General features: G+C 41.3%; 1 protein-coding gene across 1 annotated transcript; it reads right to left on the reverse strand.

Moving 5' to 3' along the window:
• Positions 1-10,941: 10,941 nt before the first annotated feature.
• LOC133449133 (odorant receptor 131-2-like) lies at positions 10,942-11,971 on the reverse strand. Its single transcript, XM_061728264.1, has 2 exons — positions 11,822-11,971; positions 10,942-11,727 (listed from the first exon to the last, which is right to left on the reverse strand). Exons 1-2 carry the CDS (start codon positions 11,969-11,971, stop codon positions 10,942-10,944), a joined length of 936 nt encoding a protein of 311 aa, XP_061584248.1.
• Positions 11,972-12,699: the final 728 nt, after the last annotated feature.

Here is a 12,699-nt window from a genome sequence, read left to right on the forward strand (position 1 = left end):
AAATAGAACATGGAAAGAAAGAATAGATGAGTAGAAAGCTTGTTTCCTGCCTCAGATCGCCTCAGGCTCCTGTTTGACCTGTTGAGAAATGAGAGATATATGGCTGACTTGTGTCTATTAATATTGTTGACGCACAATTCCCATTGGATAGCTGGACCATGTTTTCATGGCAGTCAAACACTCAAATTAAAGCAAAGGTAGATAGAGAAAGAAAGACAAACAGGCAACTATTAAATGTACTTTGAAAGTTCTGTATTTGCAGACACTATGAATGCAAGATATTTCCTGTTCTTACAAAGACATTTTGATGTCTTCAAAAAACTACAGAGCGTACAACGCAGTCATAATATACACACTGATGCTTCATCAAGGTTTGAAGTGTTGTCTCATGTTTCATCGAGCAGAAAGAAGACAGTACATTAAGGGCCAAATCCACAAAGAACAGATTGCGCCCGCAAATAGCGCTGTGAATTGCGCCGCATTTGCGCCCGCAATTTGCCCCGCCTTAAGGTCCTATTCACAAAAGATTTTGCTCTAATGATATACCGGGGCAAACACGCCCATAAAGTTTTGCGGCTGAGTGCAATTTGCCCTTGTCTGAGTAAGTGAGCGGAGCTGTTTCCAGTGTTCTCCATATTTCAGCACACACATCGGTCCCTAATGAAAACTGCAGAAATAAAAAAATAAAGCGAGTGAAAATAAAACGTCCCTCCCCACTTTTCAAACTCATGCTTTTGAAAATGTATTTAAAAAAAAAGTTCAGTGAGTTTATGACGCTAGAGAGCAGAAATATTACATTAAAGCGCTTATGCCCCACTCGCTGGTCCTCTCGCCACGATGCGCTTGTTGCGTTGAGGCACAGATATGGAGACATTATGAAGGCCCTTATCAAACTATCCCTTACAAGTGACAAAAAAGATGAGCGTGATGAAGCAAGTGCCCTCAAGAATGCCATAAGCAAATTTTCATTCATATGTTTGGTCAACGTGCAGACCAAGATTTTGGAGGGCGTAAACGCTGCCTCGCAGCAAGCGAAAGACACTGATATCCTCAAAGCATCTACTCTACTGAAAAATGCTGTCAGTGTTTGGATGGAGTACAGGGAGCAATTTGATGAGGTCAAGTCCACCTCTCTTGCTCTAGCCACTAAATGGGGCAGTCAAACACAGTTTGAAAGAAGCAGGGCGAGAAAAATTAAGCGTCACTTTGATGAACTCTCTGAAGACAGCCGCCTCACTGACGCAGAGAGCAATTTTAGAGTAAACGTTTTTAATGCCTGCCTGGATATAATCATCCAGCAACTGTCCCAAAGATTCAGCAGCTTATTTGGAACTGCAAACTTGTTCGAGGCCATTCACCCCAGCACACTGCAGCACGCACAGGATGACGAGTTATACCGAGCTGCCCGGCGGCTTATGACCACTACAGTCGGGATATCGCTCCCAGCTTCCCTGGCCAGCTGCTGTCCTTTAGGACATGTTTCAGGGACATTATGCCAAAGCAAAAAACTGTCACGGATCTAGCCAAGGTGCTGATTGTAAACCATCCAGCGGTGACTTCCACATTCAGCGAGGTTTGCACAGCCTTCATGTTCTTTCTGACTCTTCCCATCACTGTTGCAACCGCCGAGCGGTCATTCTCCAAGCTAAAACTGATAAAAAACTATTTGAGGAGCACGATGGGACAGGAGAGACTGAGTGGACTGGCCATGTTGTCCATAGAAAATGATCGAGTGAGGAAATTGGATATACAGCACTAGTGGATGAGTTCGCGGAGCGCAAGGCACGTCGCGTGCCCTTCAAATAGTGGTGAGTAAGCCTGGGACATTAAACTGCATTAATACAGAATTAAGGCGAGTGGGTTTCAAAATTATGTCAGGGTCCGACGTTATATAGCCTATATATATATCACTGACAGGTGATCACAGGTGTCACTGAGACTGCAGCGCACGTCTCCACCTGTGACAGCCTGTCACAGAGGTGGAGACGGCTCATTGATAATAATGTTATAATCAGACACATAGCCGCACGTCTTCTCAGGAGGAAGTGCTGAGAAAAAATACTCTCACACTGATTCATTTACTTTTTATTAATGAACTACGCCAAAACTGACAATCTCCATTGGGTTTAAAGGGCCCGGTCCTTTGCCCCGCCCCCCGGCCCGCCTCTGACTTGTTCCGCTACTGATAAGTCTGATATATGTTGTGATATGTGATGACATTATTAAGCTGTTAAACACACACATTCTAGATTTATATGTTTATATGGAATTGTTTGTAATAAAGCAGCCCCTTATAGGATGAATCCTGAGCTCCTGTTATTTCTATTTTTAAATCCGAGATAAGTCCACAACCCCACTTGATCTGACTGTGTACAGTCATGTCTGACTATAGATTTCACCCTTAATATCATTCAGTATCACACAGGCTTGAATGATATTGAAGAGAGAGAGAAACAGAGAGATGGGGAGTGGGGAGTTTGCGCGCAGTTTAATACACGCTTCTGAAAGACGGTATTTGCTCCACTATTTTTGCGTGTGGCAAATAGCGCTGGCCTTTGTGAATTAGGCGGTTTTTGCAATGAGGCTTATTTGCATAGAAAGGGGGCAATTTTGCACCGAATGTATGAATATTACCTAATTTACATGCATGCAAATGGCACAGGCGCACAATGCCACTATTTGCTTGGCAGCGCAGTTTGTGGTGCAATTCCCCCTTTGCGGGTGCTTTGTGAATTAGACGCTCTCTTTTTGTCTCATTTGCACCGGTTTAGCGGCCGCAAAAGCCGCGCAATCCTTTTGTGGATTTGGCCCTAAGTCTCCTTCTGTAGCAATTTTGCCACACTGTGACCCCCACGCCCCTATACGTGCACTTGTGGTTATTTCTGACGCATCGTCAACTTCTTAAGTTCTTTCTCAAAACGTTTGACATGTCTCATGTCATTCTAAAAGAGCAGGGCATATCCAAAAAATAAGGTAGTAGAAAGACAAAGAGGCAGGTATTAAATGTAGTACTTTTAAAGTTATGTCTTTGCAGACTATGAATGCAATTTCCCATTCTTCTTACAAACACATTTTGATGTGTTCGACTGCATAGACTTATTTTTAATCCCAATTGTTTAAGAAAAACTATAAAACCATTCATTGAATCTGGAAGAATTTCAGGAAGCACTTAAAAAGCAAGACAATAATAGAAGTTGCAAGCAACATTGATTGGGCCTTTGCAACAAGCTCCACTGCCCTCAGATGCCAATGCCTAACACACTTTTTTTTTTACCAAATGTTAATATAGATTATTCCCTTGACCATGTGGAGCTATGAGTATAAGCAAATATGAGCATATGGTTGTGATGGAGCAAAGAGTTGCAAAGAGAATCTTTGTCACGGTTGTGTCAGTTCCTGCTTTATTTTAAAACCCGTGTCTTTGAGTTTTTGTTTGACTTTCCTGTTTCCCATCGGCCCTGATCAACTGCACCTGTGTCTCGTTAACCCCTCTGTGTGTATCTGGTCTTGTCTTTCCTTTGCTTCCTGCTGGTGCGTACTGTTTTGTTCCTTGATGTGCCATGTCACATTTTTTTGAAGTTTTTGATTCATGTTCATATTCTGGTTTTTGGATCCTGGTCAGCAGCGTTTTTGGTTTTGTTTAAAGGGGACATATTATGGCATTTAATGTATATTTTAAACAGGCCTTGAATGTCTTAAAAACAATCTAAAGCTTGTTTTTTCTATATAAATCAGAAATCCAGCCTGTGGGCCCTGTCACTAGTTTTACCGCTTCTAACCCCTTTTTCTGTGCTTCATTTTAGGGGAGGGGAGGCTATGATAATGAGGCTCTGCGCTGATTGGCTGCTTGAATGACATATAGCAGGGGGTGAAGGAGGGCGAAGCTGATCCAGCCTGGGACGTACCCCAGAAATCCCTGCTCCCAAAGCGGCCGGGAACCTGGAGAATTTAGTCGGACGGACCCCGCTTTGGGAACCAGGAAGTCGGGAGGAGCAACGCGCATCACCGCGGCTTCAACTGGAGAATCTGACCGTTTCCGACCGGCCGGGACCGGAGGAACTCGCCTGGACTGGTAGCAGGGGCTCCCGGGGACCGACCAGCGGGATTTCAGCCGGATCTGCCCGGGGGATGCTGCGCGCTGGCCCCGCAACCCCACGGCGGGCACCCGGCGCACAGATCGGCTCCGGGGCGCATCCTCTGCGCATCGTCGGTTACCGGGGATCAAACCGACAGATTTGGCTGAAAATCTCGGAGGGTGAAGCTGGTCCAGCCTGGGACAGACCCCCGAGGACCCAGCTCCCAAACCACCCGGGAACCTGGATGATTTAACCCGGATCCGCTCCGCCGCTGCGCCGCGTCCGACTGGCTCAAGGAAGGACCGCTCCAGCCGGCGTAGAGAGCTGGTTGTGGCCGTGGTTTCAGCAGCGGAGGCCGAACCTCTGCGCCTCGGGTGGCGTCACCTTAGGCGCAGATTTTAATCGGCTCAAAAAAAATCACGTGACACTGGGGGATTCTGTAAGGCAGGGGTCACAGACCTTGCAGAAATTCATGGGATTGTGTCTCCCCTCTGCTGGCAGGGTGAGGGGAGACCACTTTATATATATATATGTTAAAACAAGAAAAAACGTGTTTTTCATAATATGTCCCCTTTAAGTTAAAGGGGACCTATTATGAAAAACACATTTTGTGGTCTCCCCATCAGCCTGCCAACTCGAAGAAGGAGGAAAGCAACCAAATTCTGCAGTGTCCGTACAGCCGCCCGGATGAGCCATCCAGTGTGATGTGGCTTCTACGAGCCGTTCAGATTCTGCTCCCTTTCATTACGTAACGAAAATGCTATTTACAGAGGTTGGCCTCCGATGCGTGAAACCACGCCCACAACTAACTTCGCCGGCCGGAGCTTCCGCCATTTTTTCGTAGCGGTGTACCGCGTCATTCAGGCAGCCAATCAGCACAGTGCCTCATTATCATAGTCTCCCCGCCCAATCAGAATCCCGCATAGATAATGAGGTTAGAGAATGGGACGATAAAGACATGGCTCAGAGGCTGAATTTCTAATTAATTTAGCAAAAACAATCAAAAGCTTGTTTTTAAAACATTCACGGCCTGTTTAAAATAGGTATTAGATGCCATAATAGGTCCCCTTTAATAAATCATCATTTTTGGAACTTCCTTCTGGTCTCCTGCATTTGGGTCCTACTCCAACCGCATCCTGACAATCTTAACCTCTATAACAATGTTTGGTATGGAAATATTTGCAAAGTAATTCGCCACAAAACTACACAGCGTACAGCACAGTCACAAACAATAATGTTCATGTTTAATAGAGCAAAACAAAAAAAGTACACTGGAGAAGGAAGTCATTTCCTGGAGCACTTTTACCACTGTGACACCCACGCCACTGTAGGTGCACTCACGATTATTTCTGTGAGGTATCATCAATTTCTTGAGTACCTTGTAAAAATGTTTGACACGTCTGTGGTCATTCTGAATGAGCAGGACATATCAGAATCAGAATTGTCTTTATTTTCATTGTAACCATTGCAATGAAATTGGCCGTAAAAATGAAAATTCGCCCAAAACAGGTCTCACCATTAAAAAGGTTTATTCTGCTTGAAATTAATCACATTTTCATATAAAACATTAATCATATTTATAATCAGATGTTTTTTTATACTTAAATGAAAGGGGTTTATTGGTAGAATTTCAATTTTAACAGTTTTATGACATCATGCGTGCCCATGGCCTTTGAAATCAGCTGTCCCCTGATGGGACCTCATCATTTCAATTTGATTAAAAAAAACTTTAATTAATTCTAAAATGTAATAATAACCTTACCAGATTGAAGAGTTTATTGTTATATGTATGAAAAAATAAAAAAGTGCAAAAAATTAAAAAAATAAAATAAAAACTATCATTTTTTGGTAGTTGAAAATGTGTCCCCCACCTCCTGTCACTACCAGACAGGTAGATTTTTTGTAAAATCAATAAAATCAGGCAAGTACAAGGTCCACTATATTCCTGAGGACCCCCATTGGAAATCTTCACTTCTTCAGCATGGTAGAAGATCCCTCAAGCTCCTGTAAGTTTGCCATTTTCTCTAAAACCTGTACATATTATTTCAAACTGCTACCATCACAACCATAACATATCACCACCGTATCTTTTGTGTAGATAAAATAAAATAAAATTATGACATAAATGTTTAATATTTAAGAAGAGGTCTGTGGTAGCTAGCAACAGAGTGAAAACAAGATGGCTAATGTGGACAAGCTCTGCATAGCATGAAAAAGAGTAGATTTTTGTCACTACCGTCAGATGTCACTACCGTCAGACAGAAAGTCTGACGGTGGTGACAATAACCTCCAAATGGTCCCTAAGAAAGGATTCAATATAGTTTTTGACCACAATTAGTGCAATTATAGTTTTTGGTTTTTAATTTATTTTTATTTTATCTGTTTTTGTTTATGAGAATAGCAACATTTCATCTTTATACAGGGATAAACTGAATGGTATTGAGGACGTATATCTTCGGCCTATCGCCCAATCCCTTGGGGTGAGGTGTGCCTTCCCTGTCACATTTCACTGTCATTGCACTTAACTTTTGCAAACATCATTGTGGATGCACAGAGTATCCAAACCCCAATTATTTCATTCATATTTACTACCCTCGTTGTGGAAAAAATACCAAAGACATGAAACTTGGATAGTGTAAAGAAGCCATTGTAGATTATTTTACTATTGTTGTATTGTATTCTCTAAATGAATCAATAGACAGCTATTAATGTTTCAAATGCTGTAAATAAATGTGTACAGCCTCACTGTGAAAAATGAATGGAGAGCGTTAGGAAGGGCGTGTTTGGATGGTCCGTGGAGCCGCCTTGTTAGTGCTACAGACCCCAACATTTTCTGTGTTCTAATTGGACCTAGATTGTCAATCTGTACCCCCTTCCAGTAAGTTGCATGCAAATGTGTCCAGTATTGATCTGTTTTTGTGTTAACCTGGTCTAAAAAAATTAATTGAGGTTTATGGACCTGCAAATGTGGGCCTGCGAGACGTGCATACGTCGGTCTCTAAATCGGTCAATACTGGACCAATTTGGACGAAACTCACTGTATACAATGTTCCTTAGAGTAATCTTCAATAACTAGCTTTGTAAAAATGACATTATAACATAACTTACTTATTTAACGTACATCAAATGTCATTGTAATCAACCCCCATTTCATAGTCATGAATCTCAACTTTGACCTTATCTAATTTAGGAAGTTATGGCTAGACAGAAGCGGTCAGAGCAGGAGAGAAAGAGAATAAACAGGGAATATCAGAAAAAGCGGAGAGAGAAAATATATAGAGAGGAAGAATTAAAGGAAGAATACCTCAGAGCTGAAAAACAAAGACACAAAAAAAGAGTGGAGGAAGGGAAACTAAAAAAGATCAATGACTTGACAGAAAGGGAACAAAGAAGGATGAGGAAGGCTTGGAAATGTAGACAAGAAAAGTCAAGGAAACTTAAGGCAAAAAGTTCGGATCAGCCCAAAACTCCACCAGACAGTTGAACAACAGATTGAAGGGAGAAGGGATATGTGCTTCATACCATTTGAACATATTCTGGTCAAACTTGAGGAACCATCTGCACCAGGTCGTGCAAGCAGGACAAGGGAGATATACAGTCTGTCTAATGAAGTCATGGACTACATAGAGGAGAAACACATACACCACATACGGGCAGATAAAGCTGAATGAGTGTTCGAGTGATGAAGTAGAGTCAAGGAATATGCAAAGGAAATTCAGACAAGAGATTATTTTTGTGCTAGATCTGTTTTGTGATGTTTACACAGAATACTGAGTCCTTTGAAATGATCTGTTCTGCTCATCCGTATGAAGTAGAGCGAGTTTGGCATTACACCATCTTATAGTTCAGATTGATGTCAGAGCTATTCTGTCAATAAAACAATTCAATTTATTTTATTTGATGGTTGAGGTCCACTTTATTCCAGTTCAACATGATATCAGTGATCCTATTGTCACCACCATTTTTCCTTTTTAGTTAGATGATGATTAATTATAAATAGAAATGATAATTTTATTATTGATAATCCCTATTGCTTAAGTATTATTGGCCATCTGCTCTTTAATAGGCCTATTTGTTTAATATAGAGTTTACATGCACTAGATGGAAGTTTACAATGTCCGCGATAACATTATTTTCCAACGGTAATGGATATATTCTTCACTCTGATTTGATGACTTTGATCACTTAATTGTACTTCAAATTCTCCATCAAATGTGTATCAAGGTGCTCATACTTGTTCTGTGTTTTATTAATTGTTAAATAAAGTTGTAAAACAAATAGGCATTGAGTGTTGGTTTATATTTTGGAATTATATGTGGTAATGAGGTCACTTGTCACTACCGTCAGATTTGTGTCACCACCGTCAGGTCTTATGTCACCACCGTCAGAGGGACTTTTATTTGTTTTAAATACATATGTTTGTAATTTGTTACTTTAGTGCTCCTGGGTTATTGAAATACCATTCTATTTCAGTAGGGAAAAGTAATTTTAGGTTTAAAAAAAAGCATTTTTGACATGTTTAGGTGAAACATAATCGTTGTATTATGTAAGATCCTATGGAGCAGCACTTGTATAAACAGTATAAAAGAGTATAAAAAGTAAAGAAAAGTGAATATTTACCATTTAACACAATTGATGTGTACCTATAATGCAAGGCATTGGGTTAAAAGCTCTTAATTGGTATTGGACTAAATAAATAACAATAAATGAGCTTTTTATTATATCTGACGGTAGTGACAAATGGTACAAAGTGACTGCAAAAAAGTCTATTTTATGAAAAAAGTAAAAATTGGGGAGCTGGTCCCGGTACATTGTTGAACAGCCAACACATTGGTCTATAATGATATTACTTCAAAGTTTGTAATCAAAACTTTGTTCTCAAAAAACAAACAAACCCTGTTTTAGGCGATTTCTCAAGAATCACTGATAGCCAAACCCGGCTCTTAAGGTTCTATTCCTGTCAAGGGAATGTGGCGGACCCACATGCAGCACAACGGCGCAGTGTTTAGTAAAAGTCTTTATTAAAGTCAACCTTGCAGCAGGCAATAGAGCAGAGTTCAGTCCTGAGGATCGTGGTAACGCTCAGAGTCGCAGGAGAGCGAATACCAGAAAACAGCTAGCAACATTTCGCCCAATGTGACTACTGGCATAGCCACATGGTTGCCTGACCTCCCCCTCCCTGTTTTAACCACATCAGTCACACCCATGATACTGATAGCAGGACCCAGGTATGGGCTCGCCGTGCTGCCTGGGGGAGATGGGAGTGGTGAGAGAATGATTGTCCATGTCTTTGCCAGTGAGTGTATGTTAGTGTATCTGTGTCAATGGGTGTCCGTTGTCCGGCCCGGGTTTGAGACTCTTTGCTGTTGGGCTTATCTGGATGGCTCCTTGTTGGGGGGTTCTCACGCTCCGTGCATTCCTCCGCTTCCCCCCACTGCCCTTGCAGCTGTGCACGCCTTTGACTGTGGGGTTCCCGCTTTCATCGGGGCGGGTGCCGGCCCGCAGGCGTCGGCTGTATGGGTGGCCCCGTCTCTCCGGGCGGGCTAACCTCTCGCCCGGTGGGGGTTATGGGCCTGGAGGGCGTGGACCTCTTGGCCCCACGATCGGCCCATCCCGGGTGGCTGGTGCTCGGCTGGGTCCTGGTCCATCACCGTGGGTTTCCTGGCTGCCTCCAGTGGTCATGGGGGCTCCGCCGGGGTTTTCCTCTGTCACCTGCTGGGAGGGTTTCCTCCTGTCCCTTCTGGCCCTCTGTGGGGCTGCTTGTGGCCTGGGTTCGGGTTGCTTACTTGTCGGCTTCTGGTCTCTCGGGTCACGTGGTTGTGCCCCCCCCCACACACACTTGCAGTTCAGGTGAAGCCTTGTTTTCCCTTTGCACACACATAATTACACAGACAAACACACCTGGTCACTCACCTTCATACTCACTCCGCAGTTTTGGGGACAGATAATCGCAGTAGCCTAGTCTTGATCTCTGCCTGTTCCCGTTTCTGTTTGTCTGTTTTCTCTCTTACAGATCCCCAAGGCTTGTGTGCCCGTTGTGTGTTTTCCTGTGTTTCTCTCATTTCAGACTTGAAGCGGATGCCATCCCTCACCCCCCCCATCCTATCCCCCTCATATATATGTTTAAAAAACAAGAAAAAAATTCTTCATACAAATATGAGAAAACTGGCGTATAGGCTTCTGGCCTGTTATTGCTGGTACCTCTGAGTATTAGGAAAAAAAAAAAAAAAACAGAATCTAATTTTTAAAGCTAAATTCAAAAGGGGGGCCTTCAGTTTCCTTTTAAAAGCTAACCTCTGATCTTCATCTTGAACAGAGGTGTCCAATCCTCGTCCTTAAGGGCAAGTGCCCAGCATGTTTAAGAGGTTTTTTTAGTTGTTTCTGTGCTTTACATCCTGATACAAATTACGGTATCATTAAAAAACTTGTGCAGACCTTGATGACATGCTGATGATGACCATTTTATTGAATCAGGTAAAATTTTTATTCTGGGAATAAGGAAAAACCTGACAGAAGACCTGAGGAGGTCTGTAAATTCGAGGATTTCAGTTAATTATGGAGGACAAAAACCATTAAGAGTTTTATAGACTAGTAAAAACTAAATTATAAACAGAATGAAAGAAACAGGTAGGCTGTGCAATGACTTTACAATTGGTGTAATATGTGCTCTGTTTCTTTCTTTAATCAGCATCCATTCTCCTGAGTTTTGAAGTGATGTTAATTGCAAATATTGTTTTAAGGAGAGCAGAAAGGAGAGTATTACAATAATCAAGTCTCCATGTGAAAACCAAAGGACCAGTGTCTGTGTTGGCTTGAGAGAAAAATTGTCTTAACTTTGAAATGTTTCTGTAATTATTACCAAAAGCTACGGACTGTTACTTGCTCTCATTGTACAGAGCAGATACTTTCTCAAATGTGTTTTAAATGTACTATCTCGTAGCCCATACACAATGGGGCTGATAAACCTGGGGAGAACCTGAATAATGATGTAGCAAACAAAGAGTATTTCTAAAAAATGTTTAGGGAACCATTGTATCAAAGCTTTCTGTAAGATGTGAAATAAATATGTTACCATACTCAACAATAGCTGAAAACCATGAAGCAGGATTGTGTTCCTGGCTTTCTTGAAATTTCCATCTACTGAATTAGCTACTTTAGCGGCAAAAAAGATCTTGAAGTAGGTGAAGAGCAGGGTTAGCCAAACTGAAGTGAGATAAATTAGATATGAAACATCCCTCTTTTCTGAAATTACTGGATGTCGGAAGAGGTTTTCCATCTGACAAAATATGTCTGAATAAAATAGCCCCACAGGTTCGGTTGCTAAAGTAATAAAGACATCTGGCATAACTGACCCTGCATTCAAAGCCCAAATACAGCCAATAAGAATGTAGGTTCTTTTGATAGTACAGAGTTTTGAGTGTTGCAGTGGAAAACAAATAGCGATGTAGCATTCAACTGCCATTACAGCCAAATTTAATGGTGTGTTGATGGTGGTGATTGCACCAAAGATAACCATGAGGCAACAGAAAGAAGCATTAATTTTGTAAAATACATAACTAAAGACAAACAGGCTGATTGATACAGTGAGCTGGATCATATCATTCAGTACCAGATGGATGTACAAGATGTAACGAGGATTTGTGTAAAATATCTGTAAAAGTGGAAGAAACAAAGACATTAATCCATTCATTGTCATTATTATTATACATAAAACTATCATAAACATTAATTATGACAATCCATACCTGGTGTTTTCTGAAGGTATGAACCAGTGTGCCATTGATATAATTGATGATGAGGCCAAGAGCGAGAACAATCACATTTTTAGCCACAGCTGTGCTTGGGGAGTCTCGAAAACTCAGACTGCTTGACAAGTTGTAAGATGATGAATTCATGGAGGCAATGGCAGTATTCTGCAGGTCTCTTTCACACAAAAAAGAACATTAAATACATTATTAAAGTGCTCAAAACTTGACAGAAAGAATCCTGAATAAAAGTTAGAAACAACAAAAAATCCTGATATTTAGCCATGATCGAATAACATAAAAATAATATTTAAAAACATATTAAGTTACGGATGAAAAGACATCATGCAGTACAATCATTTCTTTCCCCCCAAAATTCTTCACTTAAATAATACATTCACAGTATGTTTTCTAAGGGAAAAGATACCCATTGGAATTTCATATTTTCTTCTGAAAGTTATTTTCTCAATCTATGAGTTTAAACAAACCATTGATTAAAAAAATGTTTCTGACCAATGTACTTGAGAAGTGATAAACAGCGCGACAAATACAACATGGAAAGATAGAATAGATGAGTAGAAAGCTTGTTTCCTGCCTCAGATCGCTTCAGGCACCTCTTTGACCTGTTGAGACATGAGAGAGTATAAGGGGTGATGTGTTTCTATTAATATTGTTGATGCACAGTTCCTATTGGATAGCTTGACCATGGCTTCGTGGAAGTCAAGAGAGAGAGAGAGGGAGAGAGAGACCTTTAACCACCACTTTATTGGTCAATTTTCACTTACAAATATACAAGATTTTTAAAAGTCACAGAACCATTAACTTAAAAACAAAACTTTTTGTGTGTGTGTGTGTGTGTGTGTGTGTGTGTGTGTGTG

The sequence above is a fragment of the Cololabis saira genome, chromosome 8, assembly GCF_033807715.1.
Source record: "Cololabis saira isolate AMF1-May2022 chromosome 8, fColSai1.1, whole genome shotgun sequence".
NCBI classification, from domain to species: Eukaryota; Metazoa; Chordata; class Actinopteri; order Beloniformes; family Belonidae; genus Cololabis; species Cololabis saira.